Source organism: Didymosphaeria variabile (genome assembly GCF_027946475.1).
Source record: "Didymosphaeria variabile strain IMI 356815 chromosome Unknown scaffold_1, whole genome shotgun sequence".
NCBI lineage: Eukaryota > Fungi > Ascomycota > Dothideomycetes > Pleosporales > Didymosphaeriaceae > Didymosphaeria > Didymosphaeria variabile.
The window spans coordinates 2,091,932-2,117,415 of NW_026611620.1; the positions used below are offsets into that span (position 1 = coordinate 2,091,932).

Sequence of the window (25,484 nt, forward strand, 5' to 3'; positions counted from 1 at the left end):
GTCCAAGCGGAGGGGGCAAGCGCGACCCGCTTTTAATCTAGCGCACCTTGCGAGAGGTAAGGTGAGAAACCCGTGTCTCGCTCCCATGTCACCACAGCGCACGCGGCGAAGGCTCGAACAAGATGGCAGGAACAGATAGCATATGGAACAGAAAGAGAGACCTTGTGTACTTGGCCTTCTTCTTGACGCACATACCCGTCATGCTTGGTGAGTGCGGCTGAGCGAGACAAAAAGGAGGTTTTGCTTGCATCTGCCCTATCTGCAGACGAGATGCTTCCCGAGATACTACACTGTACGCAAGCTAATAGGAACCCAGCGTTCGATCTTACCTCTTACTACCCGGTTGCTGTTAAGCCAAGCTGGATGGCCGACGTCCGCGGCTGGTACGTCGCTACCTATGGCGACCGATTCTTCTACAACCCTCCGTAAGCGAGTCCCAATCTGATCTTATGATTCAACCCACCTTGGCTAACAGATGCAGTCCCTGGTTCTCCACCTTCACCTTGCTGGAGCTGATTTACCACCTGCCATTCAGTTTCTGGGCTATACCTGCATTGATCAGAAATGACCCGCGTTTACCCCTGGCATTGCTTGTCTTCGCCCTTGAAACCAGCGTTACTACTGTGACATGTTTGGCAGAGATGCTGAGCTGGGAAGAACTGACATCTGCGCAGCGAGGCGCGCAGGGTTTGGGTGGAATGGCAAGTCTCCCATCACAAAGTGGATGCGTGTTTCCTGCCAAGCAAAAGAAAGACCATCTTTATCTAGTCACGACATGAAAAAGACTCTCTTCTTTGCTTAGCTAAGACACGAGCCAATGTACCATCCCCACTTCTTTGAAACATACACTGACTTTGTACCTTCGGGTTTGGCAGTATGGGGCTTATCTGGCCGTCGGTAAGTCCTTAACCTTTCGGTCATAGTCTGGATAATACATGAGCGATACTCACTGCAGTTCAGGCGTATTCATGGCGGTAGACTGTTATGCACGTCTCGACCGGATACTGAGCCAACAAAAGGGTATCACGCCTGTCACCAAGAAGAGATTGTAGGAGGTCTCGGCCTACTGGCCTTCCAGCAGCAGCATGTGCATTCATAACAAACTGGCCAGTTAGGATGCTACTGCTCAAGTGTGCTCTGTACGAATGTGTGGGAAGAACGCGTGGGGCCTTCGGATGTCATCTTTCCTACGCAGAGATTCGCCTTTTTGTTTCCTATACTAGTTCTCACACCTTACCAGCCGCCTTCTCCGTCTCCAAATGAACAGCCTGCGCGTTGGTCTTGGTGCTCTTCTTCACGCTACGCGTACTCAGCGCGCTTGCAATGGCACATATGCCAAACGCAATGGCTACTAGATACACCACCCTAAATGCTCCTACATACGACGTCTTGACAGCCAGCATTGCCGCTTGGATAGTCTCGGGGCTGATACCGGACACCTGGGCGTATGCAGCCGGCGTGTGTTCAACGCCGTAGCATTTAGCAACGCAGAGAACGACCCCGAAAACCCAGTATCGTCCACTATGCGTTGCAGTGTCGGGCTTATATTGGCAGCGTACCGCGAGGTGTAGATAGAGACATAGATACTCGTCGCTACAGCGCCTCCAATAAGCCGGAATGTAGAAATCAACCCAACAGCGACACCGATGTCGGTTTGATCATCGAGCCCCAGACTGACCATGCCGAAGCTGAGCGGGCTTGGCGGTAGATTGCATGCCGCGACGATGACTACGGTAGCAATGGCTTGTGCTTTGTCATTGATCCCGATGCTGGCCATGGACCCGATGAGCGCAGTTTGGACTGTGATGAAGCCTGTAAGCTGCCATCGTTCGTGGCCTAGAATGGGCATCAAGCTGACGCAGTACCATCCAGCGATGATGGTGCCGAAGGAGACCATATTGGCATATACGCCTCGGATGATAGTGTCGTTGGAATTGAGAAAGAGAAGTGTCGACTGCCGCGGCCAGAGGACGTTCATCGAATAATAGAGCATACCAGCGACGAAACAGACAACGAGGAGAGCTGTAAAGTCCCGCCAATTCTTGAACAGTTTGGGAGGGAGTATCGGGTATTCCAAGGTGGCGTATATCTCCCAGAAACCTAGGCCGACAAAACATGCAAACGCAATCATGATAGGTGCGACGACGTACGCACTGGACCAGGGATACGTGACGCCTCCCTGCATAGCATTAGCGTCCAAAGAGTTCGACATCCCGAGAAACCTAGAGAACTTGCCCAGTTCAGGCCTAGTAGCAACAACAGGCATCCCGCAGTGAACAACCACAACCCAACGTGATCCATTTCCTTGACCAGCTGCCACTGTCCCTTCCCATCGTCCTCATGCTTCGTCTCAAAAGTAGGCGGCTTGTAGAAAAACCACAGCATCACGGCGGTCGCCGTCTCGAAAGCGAAGCAAAACCAGTAGCAAGCCCGCCAGCCGATCTCCGTATACGCTACGAACGCATACGCAATCAGCGGCCCAAAACTACTGACATGATTTGCGAAGATCATAACGCCGAGCGTAGCGAAGCGATATCGATTCGGCACCAGCTCCTGCGCACATGCGAAACACATCTCCTGGAAGCCACCGCCAAAGCCGAACAATACGCCCGAGACGATCATTTGCGTGATGGATTGGCCTGTCGCTCCGACAAGGGCACCTATGGCAGCGGATATGGCACCTGTGAGGAGAAACCAGCGGCGACCGAAGATGTCCGCAAGGCGGCCACCGACGGTCACGATGATGGCGGCTCCGAGGTTCCAGCAGACGGTTATCCAGGGGTATTTTGGATCGGGGCCTAGGTCTGCGTTGATGTAGGCGAGAATGGCAGCTGGCATGATGAGTGTGAACAAGTACGATTCGTACATCATGATGAGGGACTGCGGAAGATGTCAGTCAATTTTCGTCCAGTTGAGCAAGCAAAAGCGTACAAAGATGGCCATCTTCGTTTTGAACGTGATATGAGGGCGTTCTTCAACTTCACCAATGGGTGGTGTCGAGACCTTCGCGTGATTGCTCGACTCGGAAGCCTTTGGGATCGTATCGACCTTCTCAAGCCTCATCTTCTCGTCAGCGACTAACATCCTCGTTATTCCGTCGTAGGTCCGCAACGAACAAAGTCTGATCGAGAGGCGCGTAGTAGGGATTGGTAGAGAGGAAGACCGTTCAACATCCCCGCAGCAAAGAATCATTTTTGCTGGCGAAACCGGCGATCAGGGCGTCAGACCATCCCACCGGTGCCGCTCATGCATGCAAGCCATCAACCTATCCTAGAAATGCGAGAGACCTGTTCCGGCAAGCCGTGAAACCTAAGCGATCGCTAGTCAGGTATAGGTTCCTACAAGGCAGCCACCATGTAAAGTAAACTGAAAGCACGAGCAGGTAGTCGTGACGCAGAAGTTCAGGTCTCTTGAGGAGCGTGTGGACTGGATCACTAGATATTCGCATTCGACTCGGGCTTTCAACAATCACAGTCAGACTTTGTTCAGATCCAATCATGACATCTCGACTTGTGGACACGTTCGCTTACGAGTCAACGCCTTGCGCCCGTCAACATGTCGCTTTGTGGCACAGTGCGTCCTGAGTAACGAGCAGCATGGGCCCAAGACGCTACCATTGGTTTCTGAGAGAAGTTTCCGAAGGCTATTCTTAAATGGGAAGGAAAGGGGGGGGTAGCAATGAGAGTCACTCGCGATAAGGTAAATTATGCCCCAAAACCACATGCACGTTCAGCTGGAGTATGTAACATATAATACGATGCATCATTGTCTCCGGAAGTGGAGCTGCCTGTCACCCCCGCATTCCGGAACTTTGCGTCGCGTTGCTGACTCGTGGGGCATCTTACTCCGAGTCTGTGAAGAAGGCCAGATCGAGAATGGCTAGATGCCGTCGTGGAAAATGCGGAGGCGGGGAGGATAAATGGTGTAGTGGCGGAAAAGTGATGCCGAACCGGGTGGTGAATCATTAGCGAGTTGCGGGGAAACATTTAGCGACGCTCAGCCCACTCACGCGTTGTAGTCAGGACGGAACATGCTTGAGGGTATCAATTCATCAGTCGCACCGTCGTAATTGCATAGCCGGCTCCGCCGAGGCTCTGCTTAAGGCTTACGACACCACAACCTACTTGCACGCAGCTTCGCACTTATAGTGGTGAGCGAGACCTCTGCCGCCTCGTCAGCATCTTCACCTCCATCCAATGCCGAGCTCTGCCTTCGCAACGACGCATGGCTTCCTCTCCTTTGGCCCCTATTTTTGCTTTCTATTCCGCCTCTTTGCCCACTCTGCCTCCTTATTTGAGGCTCTGATAAACTCATCCTCTTACTATGGAGTACGCATAGACCCTTGCTAGGTCCTCTATACTTCGCGTGCAGCGGACACAGTGGGCTAGTTGGCAGATGTTCCGGAATGAGCCACTCCAGCTTGGCTAACTCCTCCACGCCGCACGTTGCAGGGTTTTTGGAACTCATCAGGTCGGTGCCCGCACGGCCCCAGTTCACATCTGTGAGATAGTGTGGAGGCGTGACCGGGGTGCATGTTTCACCAGTGGGTGTTGGTATAGTAGGAAAAGGAGGATGGTTAGAGGGTTCAACCTGTGAGTCAGACATAGGATCTCGGGGAGAGTCTTCGGATGGCGAATTGTTTTGCTGGAGGTCGGTAAGCTGTGACATAAGTAGTGCGTCCGAGTCCCAAACACCACCTGGCGAAGCCGGAGATTTGTGCGTGTGTACACCTTGGTGGTCAAAAAAGAAATCGGCGAGTTTGCCCTTGACCTCACCGTTCGCATCGAACATTGGCGGTGTTGGAACACGGTGGAGTCCTGGAGGTACGAATGACGGCGGTACTGGCATCTTCTCTATGACCCTCAAGTCAGGGATTACCACTGATTGTTTGCGGCGCCCGTGCGATTTGTCTCGTCTTGTAGAAGAATTTGCCGCCATTGATTGTCGTTCTGGTCGCTTGAGCTTCAGGAAACGCGAGAATGCAAAGGGCGATTGTGCTCGTTCGGATCGTGGAGTTGCGCTTAAGTCATTAGACGAACCCCAACGAAATCGATGAGAGCGTGAACGTGTCCCGGCCTCCTTCAGCACCTGTTCGAGTCGTGTGTTGTCACCCAGAAATGGTCGGCTACTGGACTCATGCGAGTTCCCGGGCTCTTCATCGCTCGACCTCGTCGCTTTTTTGGGATTGCCCCACCGGATCCGACTAAGTATAAGTCCCTTAGGAGCTTTGATTGTGGGGGTTCCCAACCGAGGTGTTTGTAAGGGGGTGTTGGGATTGCTCTTGGTGGACAATATTGGCTCATCGCCTTCGGTGATTATAACAGGTGCTGTCTTCGGACCTTGGCTATTCCACTTTAGAGGCTTATCTTCAATCCAAGGCGTTTTGGGACTGCGAGGTCGAGAAGGTATCAAGCTCGAGGATTCAGCAACTCGCATGCGACTTCGGGGTGGAAGATTAGGTAGCTTGAAGTTGAGTTGCATAACTTCCTTCTGCGCCAATTGCCTGCGATCCTTGAGTGTCATTTTTGCTGGCAAGATGGGCTTCGGAGCTGGCATCTCCACTCTGTCCGACGTGCTCTCGGGCAATCGATGAACCGTGGGATTCGTTTTCGTCAAGTCCAGCTGACCTTCCGACTCGCCTTTCTTCTCCGCTGGATGGAACATGCGCATATCTGGGACATGTCTTATCATGCCTCTCGCCAATTCGCTAATCGAAGATCTGTTGGTATCTGTCCGTGATGGAGTAGGGAGTGATGAAGATCCAGAGAGGTCTTTCGTAGAAGTCCGGGACAGAGGTTCCATCTTGGAACCTCTCGGCCAGCCATCCTCCCAAACGCCGGCCTTGGAATCCGTTTTAGAGAGTTCTTCGAGTGTTGGTGGAGTACGAGGCGTGGGCGGCGAGCGAGGACATGAGGGGGGCTTGTGTGGCTCTTCGACATGTCCTACTTCCCAAGCAAACCCTTCCCGCCTATCCTCAACTCGCGGTGATGAACCTTGTCATAGCGTAATCAGCTTGTTAAGCGCATATCGATGAGCCCTGCATCAACTTACCACCACCAGGTGTCAACGCCGTATTGTGTAAAGCATCCGCATGCTCTTTCAACGATGTGTAGTGTCTAGTGATGCCCTGCCTTGGTGTAGCTGCCCGACGGATGTCATTGTCATCGAGGGACTGTGCGTCTGTTTGTGGTACCACGAGATGTTTGAAAACGCCAGGGCGACTGGACTCAACCTCTGCGCAGTTTGCAGACGAACTCGCCGACATGCACGTCTGTAGGCGAGATGTTACCGCAATACGCTGCAGGCGCTTGTTTCCGCTCGATTTGGTACGATGAAGGGACGAGAGACGGGTGGAGGAAGGATTGTCATAGGAAAACGGCGATGGTAATACGGATGCGGATGCACCGCCAACAAGACAGGACACGGCCGTTCTGCAAGTCAAATGAAGAGATTGCGCTAAAGTTCAGGGAAGCTGTGAGCGGCCACGGCCCCAAAGAGGAAGGAGCCATGCATGATATGTTCTAGAACGGACAGCCCACCTTCCAAAAACCGCGAAGCAGACTGATCAAGTCCGACATACAAAAGATAAATCTCAACGCCGCGTAATGCAACCCCGGCACCCAAGCCTGATACCAAACCCAAGCCACATACATCCGAGAAGTGCCCCAATCATTCATTCGTGATATAATCATGATACAGCTTCGCTACCTATGCGTAGCGGACGTGTTAGTTGGGATAATCATGACAGTACTCGTACCGTCAACAAATCTTGTGCGGAACAGGCGGTTCGCATTGTCAAACATGCCGTCCTTGAGACTGACGATGATGAATTGTGAGCCTGTGAAGCGCTCTTTGATAATACGACCAATGTTCTGTGTATGCGACGGATCCAATGCCGAGTCGACCTCATCTAGGATGTACATGGGCGCTGGCTTATATTGAAGTAGCGCCAGGATGAGCGCGAGTGCTGCCAAGGAACTATCACATGTTAGATCACTACATTTCCCTGATGCATGACGGACTTACCGTTGACCACCACTCAACTCGGTCAAAGACTGCTTCCAAACTTTGCCCAGCATGACCTTGATATCGAGACCCTCTGAAACAGACTTCCCTTCCAACGGGTCCAGCTTGGCGAAGGCACCCGGCAAAAGGTCGTTGAAGATGTTACCGAAGTAGCCGTTGACCTTAGCCCACGTCTCCTCGAGTTTATCATGCTTGTACCTGTCTAGCTTCTTTATCGTCTCCTCGATCTTCTGCTTGTCCTTGATGACGATGGACATGTTCTTTTTCAAGCTCACTTCCTTCTTCTCGACGCTATCGATCATCGCCATGACCTTGGGATTGATCTTGTTCTTCATACCACGCAATCGCTCATCCATTGTCTTCCGTCGGTTCTTGCAGTCGGACATGTTCTGCCCTCTGAAATCATATACGGTGCCGGACCGTCCAAACAGCTCGCTTTCCTTCTCAATCCAGTCGTGCTCTTTTTCGAGCGCTTGAACCCTGCCCGTCGCCTCGTCGCGTTCCTTATCGAAGCGCTCGATATCGTGACCCAGCTTCTTCTTCTCCAGGTCTGCCTCCGTGATCGACGCATTCTTGATCTTGATCGCTTCCTCTAGTGCTCGCAGTTCGTCATCGAAGCTTGTAAGCTTCTTTTGTTCGTCCGCAAGGTTGGCTTGGGCTACGTCATGGTCGTGTTGTACTCTAGCTTGCTCTGCAACAAGAGCATCAATCTCCTCTTGCGAGTTGCTTAATGTCGTTTGGGCCTCCTCCAACTGCTCCTTTGCCGCTGCAAGGTCTCCCGCAACGTGATCAACTACAACCTTGGCTTCTCGAGTCTCGGCTTGAAGCGGCTTGAGAGAAGCGCTGTTCTTGACCAAAGCCTTTTTGAGTTTGTCGAGCGAAGATTGCAACTCCGCGAGCTTGCTGCCTTTGTTGCTGTTGAATTCCTTCATGTCTTTGTCGATCCGCCTGATGTCTTTTGAGGCTTCGTCTTGCTTAGACTTGGCGGCTTTAATGCTTTCTTTAAGCTGGACAATGGATTGCTTCATCTCTTCAACAGCCTGGATGATCGATGAAGATGAGTTCCCACTAATCTGGTTTTCTGTAAGCTGAATTGCATGCGTCTTGAGATCGAGCTCCTGCTTCAATCGCTTGGCGCCATCAAGCTTCTCCTTTCCCCTGGCCATAGTCGCTTGGAGTTCAGCAAGTTGCTGCTCCTGGGCTTTGAGTTCACTAGTGATCTGGTTGAACTTCTGCAAAGTCACCAGAACGCCGCTCGACTGAGGTGCGCTCCCTCCGGATAGCGTTCCCTGAGGGTCGTACACGTCGCCTTCCAAAGTAACGCTCCTGGTCCGCGAGCTACCGAAAGCGACGACCTTAGCTGTTGCAGCATCTTCACAAATAAACGTGTTCCCGAAAACAAATTCCATGGCCACGGAAACCTCATCGTCATAACCTATCAGAGACAAGGCCAAGTTGGCTTTGCCAGGGGCTTCATGCTGAGCAACACCAATCTTCTCGGCAGAGGCCTTGAAAGCCTTTACCTTGTTCAGTGGTATAATTGTGTAGCGCTTCTTGAGCCTGCCATTCTGGATCAATTGTTTGCTTGTCTCTGCTGTGTCGACGACCACATTGTAAAGCCGGCCACCAGCGCAGATTTCCAGAGCAGTTCCAGCACGGGTGTGGTTCTCATTGAGCGTAAAAAGCTGCGCGACCAAGCCCTTGACGCGTGATCGATCAAAATTTGGTGAGGGATTGTCGTAGCTGAAGTCTATATTGGCGACCTTCCTCTTCAGAGCATCAGCTTCACGTCGCAATTCCTGTATTCGTGCATGCAGATGCGATTCCTGCTGGTAGAGTCCTGCTTCCTGGCCAGGGACGAAGCCCAATCTCGACAGCTCCGCTTCCAACTTTTGAGCTTGAATTTTTTGAGCTTCTAACTCCTTCAGCAACCCGGAGTTTTGCTCTTTAGCCTTTTTAGCTTTCGGCTCGTCCTCCTTGATTTGCTTCTCTAGGTGCGCAATCTTAAGCTTGCTTTGTTCTTGTTCGGTTGCAGCTGCGCTTTCTCTGTTTCTGGCTTCTTGAAGCTTGCCTTGGTACCCGCTCTCTTGGCCTTCTTTTGACGCCACACCAGTTTGGAGCGTTTGCAGTAGCTCTTCTTTCTCGCTGACATCCGCGGTCTGCTTCGTCAACTCCTCATGGGCCGCGCTGTACTTCTGCTCCAGCTTCTCGTGGGCCTTGGCCTTTTCCTGCAGTTGTCTCTCCAGGTCTTTGACACTCTCCTCGATGGTCCGCATGCGATCGACTTCCTCCGATATGCCGGATTTCTTGAGATCGAGGACAGTTGTTAACCGCACCAGTTCGTGAGAATGGTTCTTGACCTCCTCATCCAGTGCTTGAAATTGTCCACCTTTGCGGAGTTCCTTTTCGCGCGTCGCTTTCACTTTCTTGATGTCCTCCTGGATGTATTCGATCTCCCCCTTCATCCGCGCGGCCGATTGATCCAGAAAGTCTGCGCGCTGCTTCTTCGCTTCAAGATCGTCTACAGACTGACGCAGCCTCTCCTTGTATCTTAAGTAGTCATGAGCGACGACAAGGCGCGTCAATCGTTCGAGGTCGCCTTGTGTCTGTTGGAAGTCTAGAAAGGCGCGCTTCTCCTGGCGCAGTTTGTCGAGCTTAGGTCCAATCTCGTCGTTCAGGAGTCCGTTGAGCTCCTGAACTTTCAGTTCCTTTTTCGTCAGGGTTCTGAGCGCCTTATCTCGTCTGTCGTCGTACATTCGTGTTCCGGCGGCCTCCTCCAAGAGCGACAGTATCTCCTTCGGTTTCATGCTCAACACTTTTGTAATGTATCCCTGTTGAATCAGGAAGTTGGGGTTGTTGATGTTGAGCTGGACAGATTGAAATAGGTTGTGAACCTGTTGTTGCTGCGCGCGCATTCCGTTGACAAGATATTTGCTAGTCCCGCCAATTACAATTGTCCTCGTTACTGAGATTCTGTCGTGAGTCTCGAAACTGACGGGGCTGTTCGCTTTATCACGGTTGTCGAATACGATTGTAACGCTCGCTTTCGTGACACCGGCCTGTCCACGCTTGTATATAAGGTCCTGCATGCGACCGTCAGCATACCACTCATCTCTGACCGCGCGTGCTCGTCCCGCACCTGGAGATTTGACGCTCGCACAGAGGTCAGGTTCGTGAGGCCAAGCACGAAACATATTGAATCGAGTATGTTGGACTTTCCGGAGCCATTCAGCCCGGTAATGGCGTTGAAACTGCTGTCCCTGCTTGCTGTGAGCGCTTGCCAGCTTCGCGTTTGGGTTGGCCCTCCAATACCAATCCTTGATAACGGTACGGACCGCGTACGACTTGTAGCCCTGGAAGCGGTTTAGTAGTGGCCGCTTGAGTATCGAGGCATACGCACGTCTATCACCAGCTCCACGATCTTCATGGTGGTGGCATGTGCTGTTGTTTAGGCGGATGTAGGTGGGCTGTTTGTTTGTTGTTGCGCGCTTTCCTTTTCGGGCACACAATCTTGGCGACGCCAAATCACGTGCGCATGGATCCACCTGGGCACCTGCACACACGCGTCTTTATAATAATTGAACGAATTTGACCCCGAAGACCTGATAGCACGTCAATTCCAACGCCCACACACTGCAGAGCACTAGACGATTCCGACGCTAACTGAGAGATGACATGTTCTGCGACATGGTGGCGTAAACGTACCATACATGTAGGTATCTAATCGCCTCGACTCGGGTCGCGTATCAAGGTAGCCTCAGTTGTGCCACTGTCGTCGATTCCGTCCTTAAAGGAGCAACCACGCTAGAAGAGACCAGGACAGTATTTGCCGTCGCAAATCGTGCGACCACGAACGCGGCTCGGACAAGACTTGTCATGATGGGTTCCTATGGTAGCTCGCCGTTTGCAAGCAGTCCTCCCAGTTGCTAAACCGTGCATGTAATCTATACCACAACCTTGACTGACATCCACCTCAACTTTTGCTCGAATCATCCGACCCTTCCGTCTCGCACAGACCTCACGCTTGTTCTTCCACTCTGCTGTCTTACAAATTGTCATACTTGCCATTGTTGCTGTGAAGCTCCAATGAGCGTATTTCCATCGCATCGCTTCCCTCGCCTTCCCCAGTGGCATTGCTCGGATTGACTTGACTGTCTCAAAACTCATCGTCGGGTTTCACGACCGTTGACCACATCAAGTTACGCACTTAGACGAAGGCCAACGCCTCGATTACGATTTGGCTTTTCCGCCCTGTACGAAAAACCTGCCCCAAAACTTACCAGAAAAGGACTCAATCGTTCTTGGGGCCGCCAAGATAATGTGTTACTTTTAATTCGGTATATTTGGGCTGATACCGTCCAGATGTTCCATCAACTTGACCACGCCTGACTGAGCTTGCTCGAAGAAATTGTGTTGTCTCATGTCTTTCGAGGAAAAGTCTTTTCATCGCAGTTAAACAGCCACGTGAGCTTGATGAGAAGATTGGCATAGAAAGATTCTGCGCCAGGCAAGAGATATGACGTACGGTACAGGAGTGGTGAGAACGAACAGATGATGGGGTATCGGTGCTTTTCACAAGTCTTGCGGCCATCATCCATGGATGAACATCGCGCGAAAAAAAGCTTATTACTGTTAGTATGGATATAACTCGCTAATCTAGTAGAGGTAACATGGGGATGGAAAACTGTTAACCATTGTTGCGTGTCCAATGGAGCCTGTTGGATAGTAATAAGTCTCCACTTGGACAGTACCAGTCCCCGCTTTTCTATGTATCTTCCATGGGTGGCCGCAAACCTTATGAAAACAAACAATAATACATGTAAGATGGTGTCAAGCTGTCTGGGTCTCTGTAGTGTATATTCGCAAGATAAGGAAAGCTGTTGAAGTCTGTATACAACTTTAGTGTGTGAGGCGTGGATGATGTGCAACTAGTGGGGCGTCTACCCGTTTGTGGGCCTAGTGCGACGACTGTGCCCCCGCATGCGGCTTAGTTACGCGGCCCACCAGTGCAATTTGTAGACAACCCTTCATGTTTGCATTGTGCAGGCTGAACAGCTGATCCTACATTGATCCCATGGTCGATTGGGTCGATGACATCCGGAACAGACTATCCTGCTGCACATTGCGCATTGTCCTACCAAGTCCAGTCCGTCACAGAGGATGTGACCTCTGGGAGTCCTCGTTTCTTGAAGACGCTGCTTGGAGAAATTCCCTTTCCCCTTGAACCATTGACTGTCAGCTCACGGGCCCGATCTTGCCTAAGCATCCTAAGCTTCCAACCGAAACTCGCCACCAGATGCTTGTCACACCAATTCTGAGCTTGGGCGACGATGAATTACCTAGCGGGGGTGGTCCGAACGACTACCGAACAGGAAGCTGGATTTAACCGGCCGCCAATCACAAGTATCATTACCCTATCTCTGATTTGCGCAATTCGATCGGTGTATGTCGCACTTTGAATCCGAAGTGTTTAAATGCGGTTATGCATCGTTGCGATGTGATGTCGTTGGGCATCAACCCAAGCTACGCTGGCTTCGGGAAGCTACCCTCTGTTCAGAACTCACTACGCGGGTTCGTGCCCGAGCACGCATTATGGTATCTCTACTGAACCGTTTGAGGGGACGCCCGAGCGAGGACGACGTCGCCCCTCAACGCGCCAACACAACCGCTACCGAGACCAGTAACGCTTCAGAGCCAGTGGGCGACGAGAAAGGTAAACCTGCCATGGCCGAACTCGGAAAATCACACGATCCTGAGAAGCCGCCCTACGAGGTCGACACTTCTGGGGAAACGCCAGTCATCGATGTTGACGCTGAGGATGAGGCTGATCTACCCGAGGACCTTCGAGAGCTGCCCAAGATCGTACGGTCCATCGTCAGTCTCGAAGACGACTCGAATGCACCAACCATTACCTTTCGCTACTTCCTTCTATGCTTCCTCTTTGTGCCGCCTGGTGCCGTCCTCTTTCAAATGGGAATTTTTAGAACCACGGCCTCCGCGTATCCAGTGCTCTTCGTGCAGATCGGTAGGTTCCATACCATTTACATTGTTTTGCTCTCACAAAGATAGCCTCACATTATGTCGGACACTGGCTTGCGGACATCCTGCCTAAGAAGACTGTCCGGGTTCCATTGACGAAGTGGGGCTTCAGCTTGAACCCCGGTCCTTGGAGCGCAAAAGGTACAGTCTAGTGTTAAGACGCAATTAGTCGGCACTGACCCGCGCAGAAAACGTCCTTGTCACGGTTACTGCCGCTTCTGGGGCAACCTCGAATGCGGCATGGTCCAGTATCTCGTTAGCTCAGCTGTACTATGACACCAACATTCCGGCGGTGGCATGCATCTTTTTTATGTGGGCTATTGTGTACATTGGTTACGCTATGGTGAGTCGCGTGTACGACCAAATAACACCTTTCCTGTGGTTGACCATCTTAGGCTGCATTGGCTCGACAGTTTCTCCTCTACGACCCCATATACGTGTAGGTACAAATGGACAAAGTGCTCTTCCTCTCACACTAACGTTCTGTCAGCTGGCCTTACTCTTTGATGCAAACTGCTGTCTTCGAAACTCTCCACAAATCCGTACGAGATTCGTGGATTGCTCGAAAGCAGAAGTATGTGTTCTTCGGCGCTTTTGTCTTCATGACACTATGGGAATTCTTACCAGAATACGCTTTTCCTATGCTCTCATCGCTGTCCTTCCTGTGTTGGGTAGCTCCGCGAAATGTTGTGGCTAACTTCATCGGTGCCGGCATAGGTGGCATGGGCTTTCTGAATCTTACTTTGGACTGGGCGAACATCAGCAATCAAACGCTGATTAGCCCCATGATTGTTCCTTATTGGACGACCGTGGTATTGACGGTCGCTTTCATCTTCAACTGCTGGATTTTAATACCAGCGGCCAAGTGGGGTAACCTCAGCAACTGGCAGAATGATCAGCTCATGTCAAATCGGCTGTTCCTCGAGAATGGAACGCGATATCCTGTGACGGCTCTGATTACCCCGGACCTAAAATTCAACGAGACCGCGTATCAAGAACATGGGCCGATCTATGTCGGGACACAGCAGCTATGGAGTATGTTCTTCGATTACTCCTCCTACGTTAGTGCCTTGACATGGATGGCATTGTTCGGATATCCTAAGATCAAAGAGACGGTCCAGTTGCTTCGGAAACGAGCCAAAGACAGAGGAAAACGTAGCGTGAACGACTTCTACTCTGACCGCCTGAACATACTCATGCGGTCCTATAGAGAAGTTCCACTTTGGTGGTACGCAATTCCGGGGTACAAAGTGGGTGTTCATGCTGGGCGATTGTCTAAGACTCCGAGCTTTACACCTCTAAGTCTGAGAGCGTCAGACATTAGCAGCGGGCCAGAACACCTACTTCACCCACTTCCCTAATTTGTGAATATTACACTGACTTTGTTCCCTCACCTTTAGGTATATCGCTTTGTTCGTTGCCTCCTTCGTCACCATTACCACAATAATAGGGTGTGGGTACTTCTTCATTCCTGTTTGGACCTTCTTCGTTGCCATATTTACCTCTGGGACTATGATCATTCCGTTCGCTTGGCTCTATTCCTTCTCCAGTTTTCAAGTGCCCATCGGCTCATTCAATGAGCTCCTATACGGCTACATGGTACACGCCACGAATGGCAACAAGCACCCTGCTGGAGCTACAGCATATGGATCTATCGCCGGCGACATCTGGTATCGCGCTCAGTATATGCTGCAAGACCAAAAGATCGGGCACTACATGCACGTACCGCCGCGCGCAATCTTCCTTAGTCAGATCTTCGGCGAGTTCCTAGGCGTTCCAATAAACTACGGCATCATCCAGTGGATATTAAAGACAAAGCGCGACTTCCTGCTAGGCGATAAGATTGACCCCTTGCACCAATGGACTGGTCAGTCTCTCTCTAATTATAACACGTTAGGCGTTCAATATGTGCTAGTAGGTCCCAAACGACTATTTTCACAGCACATGTACAGTATTCTACCATACGCCTTCTTGTATGGTGCTCTAACCCCGTTCCTGCTATTTGCGCTGCACAAAGCTTTCCCAAAGTCGAAGCTCAAGTTCCATCTCTGTAAGCTCCCACCAGTGTTGCGCCTAAATCAGATACAGCCTGTTAACGTTAGCAGGGAACGTTACAATTTTCGGAACTGGAATGTCCCAGTTCTATGGCAATCTCTCGACCGGTTACATTTCACGCTTCATTGTCGGCTACGTCTGCATGTATTGGTTTTATCGTCACCGGTTCCAGACCTGGAAACGCTACAACTATCTTTTAGCCGCCGCCTTTGATGCAGGTTTTAATATTGCGATGCTGCTTATCTTCGTCATTTTCAGCAGTGGAAAGGTCATCAACATGCCTTATTGGTGGGGCAATAACGAAACCAGCGTCGAGAGGTGCTTCGCTCTGGAGTAGGGGCACAGTCGGAAGCCGAAAGTTCGGTACGGAGCCACCAACAGAAGTGCAGTATTGTCATACTGATTAGCGCAGCTATCTCGGGAAAGGATTCGATCTGTGGTAGAGCTTAAAGGTGGCAACAGATCGATTATTTGGAGATTCGGACCTTCTTTCAGCCCGCATAATGCACATGAACATCAAATCGTGCGATATGCGCATTTAAATTGCACACAATTTTGCACTTGTCCTGCACTGTTGCCTTGACTTGCACCAAGGCACAGCCCTCCGCTGACATACGCGAGCCACTCTTTAGATTCCTACATTATAGTGCAGTCGTGCCGTCCTGTCCCCGGGGGTTTCTTAATTTACTTAACTTACTATTCGATAAAGCGTAACATTTACTACCTTCAATCATTCGGTTCGCTGCCATTGATCAAACATAAACTGGATGGCTTCCGACAAGAACGGGGAAGATGCAAAAGCAGACAACGACATCGTGAACGCCTTCAGGCTTGACACTGACCCCGTGTTTCAGAAGGACAGGAATATTAGGTGCGCTTCTGATACTGGACAGTGGTTCTTCCATCATCCAGAGTACGAAGCCTTCCGAGATACCCACGGGCTACAGCTGCTACTCGTAACTGCTGAGGCAGGCGGTATGTCATAACAATGCGAAGACGATGAGTTTTCGGAACCCGCTAAACACAGATAGGAGGCAAATCTACCGTCATGAGGACTTTCGTAGATCGTCTGCAAGCATCTGACGATCGGCCTGTTGTGGCGTACTTCTTCTTCAAAGACGATGATGATCAGCTCCGGAGCTATGAAGACGCGCTCAGTTCAATGATCAACCAGCTGTTCGTGCAAGAGCGCGGCCTGATCAGACACGCCAGGGACTTGTACAAACAATACGGCTATGGAATACGATATCGGACCAAAGATCTGTGGAACATCCTCCTAGCGGCTGCTACCGAGACACACCGGGGATTAATTTGCATTTTAGATGCGGTCGATGAGTGCGCACCAGCTGGCAGAAGACAGCTAGTGTCTGATATGGCGGTCGCGTTCGAATCAGGAGTCAAAACCACCTCCACTGAGCTGAAGTTCGTGGTGACTTCGCGTCCCTACCAGGACGAAAACCGTTCTTATATACATCTGATCGCATCTGACACTATCCGGCATCTGGCAGGCGAAGATGCAAAACTCCAGTCGGACATTCAGGCGATTATACGCATCAAAGCAGAAGAACTAGCCAAGAAGCACCGGCTAACACAGAACACGCTGAACATTCTGGTCCAAACTATCTCAAGTCAAAACCAGCAGACAAGATCTTTCCTCGCCGTTCGGATGGCTTTCGAACTTCTAGATTCACACGACTTGATGCAAGAGGGTGCTGATGAAGACATAATCCGCGCGATTCTCGCAGATATACCACACACACTCGGCGACCAGTTCGATAAGATGCTTAACAGGACCCCCGACAAAGAGCACGCTCGCCGATTGTTTTGTGTCATTATAGCTGCCAGAAAGACGCTCAATATTTCAGAGCTCAAAGTTATTTATGCTTTGACACAGCCAAGAGACATGGCCTCCGGGTCTCCACGCTCCTATGACGATCTACAGATTCCAATGATCGATGAAGAATTCAAACGCCTCGTCCGAGCTCGATGCGGCCTTTTCGTGACTTTCGTGAAGAGCTCGGTCCATCTTTTCCATCAGACAGCGCGAGAATACCTCATGGCGGATCCGGTCCCGACTAGTACGGGTCCGTCAGATGATTCAAAAACGCCAACTATGTCTGAATTACATACAGCGCCGAACATGAATCAGCAACAGACTTGGAAAGGTTGCATTACCAAGGCGGATGCTAATCTTGTCATGCTAACTGTATGCACGGATCTGTTCAGCTTCTACTTACCAAGATCGTGGGTCCTCAGTGTGTGAGTAATTGTCCTAGTTCATACGTGATATTTTGCTTAATATGCAACAGCTTCGACAGTCTAAATGCTGGCAATGGCTTCGATCATGACATAAAAGCATTGCTCCTGAAGAAACCGGTCCTCCAGTATGCATCGTTCAACTGGTACGAGCATGCTATGCTGGGGGGCGACAATGCTCTGGCTGCTCTAATGAGTCCACGCTATGCTCCAGTCCTTGATGTCAGCAAGACTTCATTCTGGGTGTGGTTTCTGGTCCTTGCAGATTACTTATGTTCAAATCGCGCGAAACCTGAGTCACTCATATCTAGTGTCTGGGAGGATGACTACAAGAATCACCGGCTATCAGCGATGTATGGGGCGGTTCTTCGAGAGGGATGCTTGACAAAACTATTCGATATGGATCACACGATGCATGCCTTACTCGATGATCCTTCCCTTGCCTTATCAAAGGCTACGTATGTCAACGGTTCTCACTTGATATATTTGCGCTCACGAATACATAGCCCCCACACCAAAGGCCCGATTTGGACAGTCGGAGATGGCTACGATCTGATCGACCGATTCCATTTGGCTTATGGCGAGTATGAGTACACGAGCTTTTCAAGAGCAGCACAATGCGTTGAATCTGGGCTAGTCGAGCGAAGTGCGTTCCTCACTGCTGATACGCCCATACCTACGATGATATGGACCTGCATCAGCGTCGGGGCACCGAATGCTCTAAAGGGAATCTTATCTACGGCCAAAGACATGGACTGGCTTCATCAAGTGCCTGAGCATACTATGTATCGAAGAATTCTTTGGCATGGATCGTGCAGTGCTACTGGAGAAGACCTTAGAAAATATCGGGAACAGGGATGGACCGAGGCCTGGCCACCAGCTTTCTTCGTCCTCTTGAGGGCTACATTCGACCACCCAAATGCGGAAGTATTTGGCGTTTTGGCAGACTGGCTAGTATCATCGGATCATGCGAAAGACTACGCACAGCAACTATGGCAGGTAGGCGGTTTTCTGGAGCATTCTCTCTGCCGACGCCTCGTCAATGCTGGCGCTCCGATCGACGGGAAATGTCGGGACGATGGTATCACCGCTCTGCAAGTTGTTTCCGCTCTTTGGGAGCATGATACTGTGGACACGTTGATCGAGTTGGGTGCAGATCCAACAAAACAGACCGCAAATGGACTTACCGCTCTTCAAGCGTTTCTGTGTGGTCCTGAGAATATTCTCAAGGATGAGCGATTCTCGGTCAGCTCTAGGACGGAATTTAAGGACCTACCACTACGAGAGCAGCAAAGACGTCGAAAGTCTCGCATATCATTAACACTTCGAGCGCTCTGTCGAGCGCTGCCTACGCAGTCTCCCTTGGTCCGGACGAATGCTACCGGGAAGTATCCCCTGATGCTTGCAGTACAAGGCTCTCAAACAGCAACCCAAGGCTTGATCAGGGCAGGTGCAGATGTCGAACAAGCGGATCGCTGGGGGCGGACTGCTTTGATGCACTTCTTCTGTGGTTCCTTCACTGGCCGTTCGGCTAAAACCCTGAAGCATATATTAGATGCTGGGGCTGATAGCTCCGCATCTGACGCAGCTGGACATACGGTGTTGCATTATTGGGTACGCCAGGTGTTTGCCATGGACCTAGCTAGTCTCTATCCTGGGTTCAATCGGTTTAACAAAAGCTTCGAAGCATTGACGAAAACTGGGGCACTTTCGGACGACGATGCTCTGATTCGAGCATTGGTTCCACTAGAATTTCCTTTGGCTGCAGCTGTTCGCCTAGGGAACACCAAGTTGTGCTGGGCGCTTTGCATGGCAGGGGCTAGTCCTGACAAACATGGCCTGACAACGAAGACCCGTCTTCCCGAGAGTAACGGAAGCGTGGCAATGTACTTAGAGGATTTGAGTTGGAAGCCTCTCCTGATCGCACTGATGCACAAAGCCTACACTACTGCCGCGATAGTCATGGCATACGGCGCAAATGTTACGTTCAAGACCCCTTCACGAAAGAGAACAAAGTACAACAAGCATAGAGTAAAGGACTGCGGAACTACCGCGCTGCATGTTGCAGTCCGAAGTCAATCGAAGGACTACGGTGGTTCTAGCATTGCATTGAGCACCGGGCGCTACTCAGGCTGCACATTCCTTGCCGTTGGGAACCCGGAGTTCAAGGTATCAAAGGAATCTCCAGATGTGCTAATGCTGAAACTTTCAGTCAACAATTGGAAGAAGGGTGACTGGTACAAGAAGAGATTCAAGGATGATAGCTCCGATGTATGTCGCCTTATTAAATGCAGCTTAACGATAATCTTGCACTAGCTAACAATAAGCAGTCAGAATATGAGGTACCGAAAAACCGAACCCACAACGACAATACAGGAGATAAGTTGCTGCCATATGACAAGCTCTCCGAATTTATGTTGCAAAGTGTACACGCAAAGCTCGACGACCCGCTCTACTTGCAGATCATAGATCCGAGACTGACACGCGAGCAACGCCAGTATGCTCTCGTCGAGCTCTTGCTCAAAAAGGGCGCCCCAATCAATGCAAAGACACAAGAAGGCAGGACTCCCCTTCATATAATCAAATCCAACCCAAGTCTCGCCCGGCTGCTTCTCTTGTACGGCGCAGACCCCAACGTAGCAACAACAGACGGATTGACGCCCCTCATGCAAGCAGCAGCACAAGGTGATCGCGAACTTGTAGAGATTCTCTTGGCCGCTGGTGCCGACGCGGATGCCCAGCTCAACATCCCGCCTTTGATAGAGCGCAAGTGCTCTTCATTCATTGAGCGAAACAAGTGGACATTCCACCAATGCGATGCACCTCTTACAGCTCTAGCGGTCGCTGCAGAGCGCGGACACTACGAGGTGGTTGAACTTCTGCTCAAGTACGGTGCGGATCCAAACAAACCGATCGAGCATCACGCGCACGGTCGACTACCGTCGAAACGGGACAAGCGGCGTGAAGCACGACACTATGGAGAGTCTGATTCTTCAGATTCAGAAGTGGAGCCTGAGGAGTGGAAGGGATATATCAGCGTTGGGACTGCGTTTTCGTGGGCTAGAGATCAGGTGCGCGAGCTATTACTCCGAAATGGTGCTGATCCAGCGAGAGAGGAGCCTTTAAGAGAGTGACTGCGCTGTGATCGAGAAGAGAAAGGAGAGAGGTTTGTTTGAAGATTCTGACAATGAGTGGCCTGCGCAGAGTGAGGGATCTGATTCTGACTCGAAGTTGAGAAGGCATAGATATGGCAGCAGAAGGGTGGTCAAGTGGGACGGGGATACTGATGACAGCGACTGAGAGACCTTGATACTATAATTCTTGATGCAGATACTATACAGTTCATTTTCCCCCCTCAAACTTACACTTTAGACTAACGCGATATGCATGTAACTTCATCCAAGAAATGCTCTATTCAAACTATCGCAAGCCACCATAGGACTGGTGGAGATCGAGGCTGAGTGCCAGAGACATGTCAAGTTTATTTTCATTAGCAATCGCAGTTTTAGCTACTGCAGATTTTGTCTCAACATCAATAGTTATGACTGTCTTGTCCGCATTTGCTTTTCAAAATACGCGGTGAAGAACGGCTCATAATGGTGACTTGCACCTCAGCTACAGCAGCGAGGCCATTTGCTTCCTTATGTAACACTGCGTTCCACGAGGTTAAATGAGTTGAGCTTCGTAGAAGCAGGCTTGACACCATGAGGCAGAGCGATGTGACCAGTGGAGTCGACGGCGCGTTGGCGAAGGTCATTCACACAGTTCTCCAGTATCCATATGACATACCAAAGCGCGGCTGAAGCTGCGTACAATGGCCCAATAGTGGAGGATCGGACATCATGGTACGGCGCAGCTTGACCAGGATAGTCTGGCCCCATGGTTCCAACAGCTGAGTAGGACTTGCAATATGGCACCGTTTTGAAGGGACCGATAGTCCACACGGGTTGGGGCGACGGGAACAAGTCTCACCTCATACAACTCTGCCATAATAGCCCTCTCTAAAGGGAGCTCTCAAGGTCCAAACCCCAGACGAGTAGTTGCAAAAGAGGTTCCCCACGGGTGAAGTGAATGGCGAACGGGCGAGTATACTATTCCCGAGACTGCCTGAGCTTCTCTTATGCAACAAATAAAGTCCAATGCTCGCGCATCCCATGGTTTCTGAATTTCTAAGGTGGAGCTACTGGATTGCCACTGAGGTCACAGACTTCGTTTAGCCTCAGAGGTAACTTCCACTGGATTTGAGGTTCCCAGAACGTGATTTGATATTTCCTTCAGATAGAGACTTTGCAAAAAATGGCTCTACGCAGGCTGTTCAGATGTTACGTGCGTAACATAGATACTCGGATATCAACCGTCCTTTCAGGTTGCGAGGTCTGGAATTACCGGATGCGAATGTCAAGCTTCTCGTGGCCCAGACCGTGACAAAAATTGCTTCACAGTCGTCCCACTGGCTGATTTCCACAATATCTTTGTGTAGATTCAAATCTTACATCGCTCCTACTTCGCTGCCGTTCACATCCTCATCTAGCATGTCGTTAAGCATGATTTTTAGGACGAATGTCTGGAAAAAGAGCCAAGTACCCAGCCAGGGCTTGTCACAAGGACTAGGCGTCCACGCGAAACATCCAAGCTTGTCAATGTCCGCCACGAACCGTCCTTTACTGGCTTTCAAGATGTTCCGGAGCTGCGTGGTTACGTGTCTACGTCGTAGATGGATTTATTACTTACGTCTACTCGACCGTGTCGTGCGGGTGCGATATTTCAAACATCAAGGTGCTATGGATCATTCACTTGTTGTTCCATGCTCCTGCTCACTAGCTAGCTATCGATGTGTTGTTGGACGTGGGGCTTTCTCACAAGATTGTTTACACTAGTGTAGGCGCCAAAGAAGGCTAACGCAATCTAGATTAGTGACAGCTTGCGCTTTCCCTCCGCGGGTCTTCCTTTCCAGTATACCAACCACAGGAGATACAAACAGCAGCAGTATCAGCAATCTCACTTTACGACACTCCATGGCTTGAGTGCATGCATTGACTCATCCTTGCAGCTTGCCAGCCATTCAGCGGCACTCGACTTGTTTCCCGTTGCCCACTGCATTCGCTCGGTACGGTAACGGCGAAGGTGGTAATCTGCTCAGCTTTGATACCTACCACGGTCCAAAGTGAGAGAGATTCGAGCCCAGCAAGCAGGTATCGCGCGTGCGCGTGCTCATCTGTACTTTAAGCGCTCAAATTCTCGATCGCAGCCCACTCGCTCAACTGCCACTCTGCCAGGCTTACTTCGCTGTACCTTCACATCGCTTCCGATTACTTTTACCGCCATGGCACTACGCAATGCTACTGGCCGGTCCGGCGATCAGCCGTCTATCATCGACTTCTATAACCCTCACGTTAACGGCAAAGATGCACATGGTCGTACGCGTGAGCAAATGCTCAAGTGGAGTGAGTAAAGCTTCACCATGTCAAGTTTTGAGTGACGTGCTAATCTACACCAGAACATGACAAGCTAGAGCGATGCCATGATTACATCCAGATTCTCTTCCCTCTTCCAGAAGGCTCCATGTTCAGCTACAACGCCCCAATCATCGATGAGGAGACGTTGGAAGCCTTCCGCTCGAGCGTCGTTCTACAGACGACCTTGTCTCAAGTTTTCGTTACAATCTTGAATTTCTATGGCTTCGAGGCTACGGACGGTTCAAAAAGATTACTAGGGAAAGTCACAGTGGCTAAACCCCACATGACTCAGGCTGAGCCGGAGAAAGGAAAAGGAAAAGCTACGGAGGTCGAAGGTGAGTCAGACGCAATACCCTGCATTGTTCCAGGTCAGGCACCGTCAATGGCGATTACATCCTCGCTTAATTCCACTGACTGTACCGCCAATACAGAGCAAGCCGAGGACCGCAAAGACAATGCTAGGCCCGCCGCATCCGCCAATGCTAACGACTCTGCTGCACCGCGCTCCAATAGAAAGGAGCTCGAGGCATTGGAAGCCTTTTTTGGAGGCCATGAGTTTTACGTCATACGTGGACCGGACTTTGCGGAGCGCTCCAAGAATTGGTGTGTTCGCATGGACCACAACCACCTCCGCATCACGCGTATTCTGCGCTGCTTGCGTGTGCTGGGTCTGCAGCTCCAGTGCGAGGCGTTCTACAAGGCGCTCACGGATGTGTACGACGACCCTAAGATCAATATCAGCGAGCGCTCAATGACGTTCTGGATGAGGGCGGTCTGTGAGCCGTTGCATATCGCGCCCGATGGCACAGAATGCAAGTGGCTGCGCAAGTGGCAGGAGACTAAACAGACACATGTTTAGGTACGTAATCGATGCGTGTCTTCCTGTGAATAATAGCTATCAACTTACTATGCGCTCAGGATCCACTTGAGGCCTCTCATGCGGACCTGTCACGACCGAATAGCGTAAAGCGGAATGGTATAGGGCCCAATGGCAAGCACATATCTTGATGCCATGCGTTCCAAGGTGGAGAAGAAGATACTGGCGTTGTCCCATCCGCTTTCCTTTGGAGAGATCGAGTGATTTGATCAGGAGCTCAGCTTCATTGGCTACTCCGAAATCCTGTGGCATTCACACCATATAAACAGCTTGCTTCCTTCATCTTAATAGTATTGCTTCTCTGCGGGTACCTCCCGAGTAGGAGCTTGGAATATGCTCGGCCCGGGCGTTGCCAAACTCGGGGTCATCACGGGTTAGACCTACTACTGTGCCCGGACATTCGCCGTTCATCACTCAACGTGCGAGGACACAAATGTTTTCTTGTTCCGGCAGATTGCATTCCATATATATACACACGCGGCCCTTGCTGCCTGTTCGTTCCCTTTGTTCGCTTAGAACTCTGAGATCATATCTCCTCGCCTCTTGCCGCGCATATCCCACTTGCCCTAACCTTCTGTTAGCTCGTTCCCATTGCAGTTTGCCAACAAAACTCACATCAGTCATGTATCCAGCGGTACCAAGCATAGCCGGCACAACGATAACGTATGCGAAGGTGATCCAGGCGGTCCGGGGCGTCCAGCGGAAGTACTTGTGTCGGTTCACCGTCATTTCTGTCTAGCGTCAGCGTGCTTGCCTCGTCCACCATTCACTACTAGATGGTCGAAGGCGAAAGGAAGATCGGAGGGTATCGCCGGGTATCGTACGGTTCCATTTGACGAGGGCCGGGTCCATGTGGACCGCTGCGACGGAGGTTAGCATGGCGAGCCATTGCGCGGTGGGGAGAGCGAACGGGCGCACCTGGGGGGTTGTGGGGACCAAATCCCGCCATTTTGAAGGTCTAGAAGGCGGTAATTCGGGTGTGGAGGGTCGTCGCGTGGTTGCGAAGAGAAGCTTGGTCGTCGTGGTTGCGAGCGACGACGAGGTCGACGAACGAGTGTGACTAAGCTGGAGGCTTGGCAATTGATGCCTCAAACCAACGTTGAATGTTCCAAGGTTGGTTCAAGCTCAGGTGTCAATGGATGATACCGACGATGAGCGTCAACATGGTCAAGCTCGGTGAGCTTCAACTCCGCAAAGTCAAGGGAGATATGTGATTTTCGTGGGCGCCACTTCGCGGTGCAGGATACCTTGCGTCCATTCAATGTGCCATCGAAAGCGGCGCGATCAGTCACCTTCCGCGTCAACATGTCTGCAGGCACGCGGAGATGTTACAATTCAGCGTCATTTGTGCCTTCGCACGTGGGCCGGCCCTCAAGTTTTCAAAATGGCTCCTAACGTTCTCAGTCTCACTGCATCTCCGCGAGGCTGCTGCTGCATGTCGGCGTTACCTTCGTACGAGCCGATGTCCGCACATTCCCCCGTTTTGATCCGCGCAGCGACTCTTCGGAGCTCGATCAAGGTCGCGAATCGCTTCCTGCCGGTCATCCGATGCTGCCAAAAACAGTTGCAGGGTCAGCGTAGCCGTGTGCGAAGTGTCCGACATGTTGTAGACAATGTCTCCGCCTCGCCGTTCCACGAGCCCTACAAAAAGTAGCGCGTCGGCCGACCATCTAGGATCGCCCACCAATCCCTCCCTTTCCACTTCTACTCCCAGTACCTCTGACTGCTGTTTAACCGACCCAACAGCAACAATCGCTTCGCTCTCCGCGACAAAC

At 51.1% G+C, this 25,484-nt stretch overlaps 5 protein-coding genes across 5 annotated transcripts; 3 read left to right on the forward strand and 2 right to left on the reverse strand.

Annotated features, from left to right (window-relative positions):
• Positions 1-1,375: 1,375 nt before the first annotated feature.
• N0V89_000676 (uncharacterized protein) lies at positions 1,376-3,084 on the reverse strand (the record flags this gene model as incomplete). The annotated part of the gene is made up of 3 exons (XM_056209496.1): positions 1,376-2,246; positions 2,288-2,880; positions 2,932-3,084. The coding sequence occupies 3 exons, from the start codon at positions 3,082-3,084 to the stop codon at positions 1,376-1,378; spliced, it is 1,617 nt and encodes a 538-aa protein (XP_056076318.1).
• A 1,014-nt stretch (positions 3,085-4,098) lies between these two features.
• SMC2 (Structural maintenance of chromosomes protein 2) lies at positions 4,099-10,453 on the reverse strand (the record flags this gene model as incomplete). Its single annotated transcript, XM_056209497.1, has 7 exons — positions 4,099-5,864; positions 6,052-6,172; positions 6,747-6,978; positions 7,027-10,109; positions 10,166-10,286; positions 10,339-10,379; positions 10,427-10,453. 7 exons carry the CDS (start codon positions 10,451-10,453, stop codon positions 4,099-4,101), a joined length of 5,391 nt encoding a protein of 1,796 aa, XP_056076319.1.
• Positions 10,454-12,618: 2,165 nt separating this feature from the next.
• OPT7_1 (OPT super) lies at positions 12,619-15,457 on the forward strand (the record flags this gene model as incomplete). Its single annotated transcript, XM_056209498.1, has 7 exons — positions 12,619-13,051; positions 13,096-13,206; positions 13,254-13,408; positions 13,461-13,504; positions 13,556-14,293; positions 14,466-15,115; positions 15,171-15,457. The coding sequence occupies 7 exons, from the start codon at positions 12,619-12,621 to the stop codon at positions 15,455-15,457; spliced, it is 2,418 nt and encodes an 805-aa protein (XP_056076320.1).
• Positions 15,458-15,887: 430 nt separating this feature from the next.
• N0V89_000679 (uncharacterized protein) lies at positions 15,888-20,510 on the forward strand (the record flags this gene model as incomplete). The annotated part of the gene is made up of 5 exons (XM_056209499.1): positions 15,888-16,095; positions 16,152-17,379; positions 17,430-17,729; positions 17,883-19,647; positions 19,707-20,510. 5 exons carry the CDS (start codon positions 15,888-15,890, stop codon positions 20,508-20,510), a joined length of 4,305 nt encoding a protein of 1,434 aa, XP_056076321.1.
• A 2,189-nt stretch (positions 20,511-22,699) lies between these two features.
• N0V89_000680 (uncharacterized protein) lies at positions 22,700-23,691 on the forward strand (the record flags this gene model as incomplete). The annotated part of the gene is made up of 2 exons (XM_056209500.1): positions 22,700-22,820; positions 22,874-23,691. 2 exons carry the CDS (start codon positions 22,700-22,702, stop codon positions 23,689-23,691), a joined length of 939 nt encoding a protein of 312 aa, XP_056076322.1.
• Positions 23,692-25,484: the final 1,793 nt, after the last annotated feature.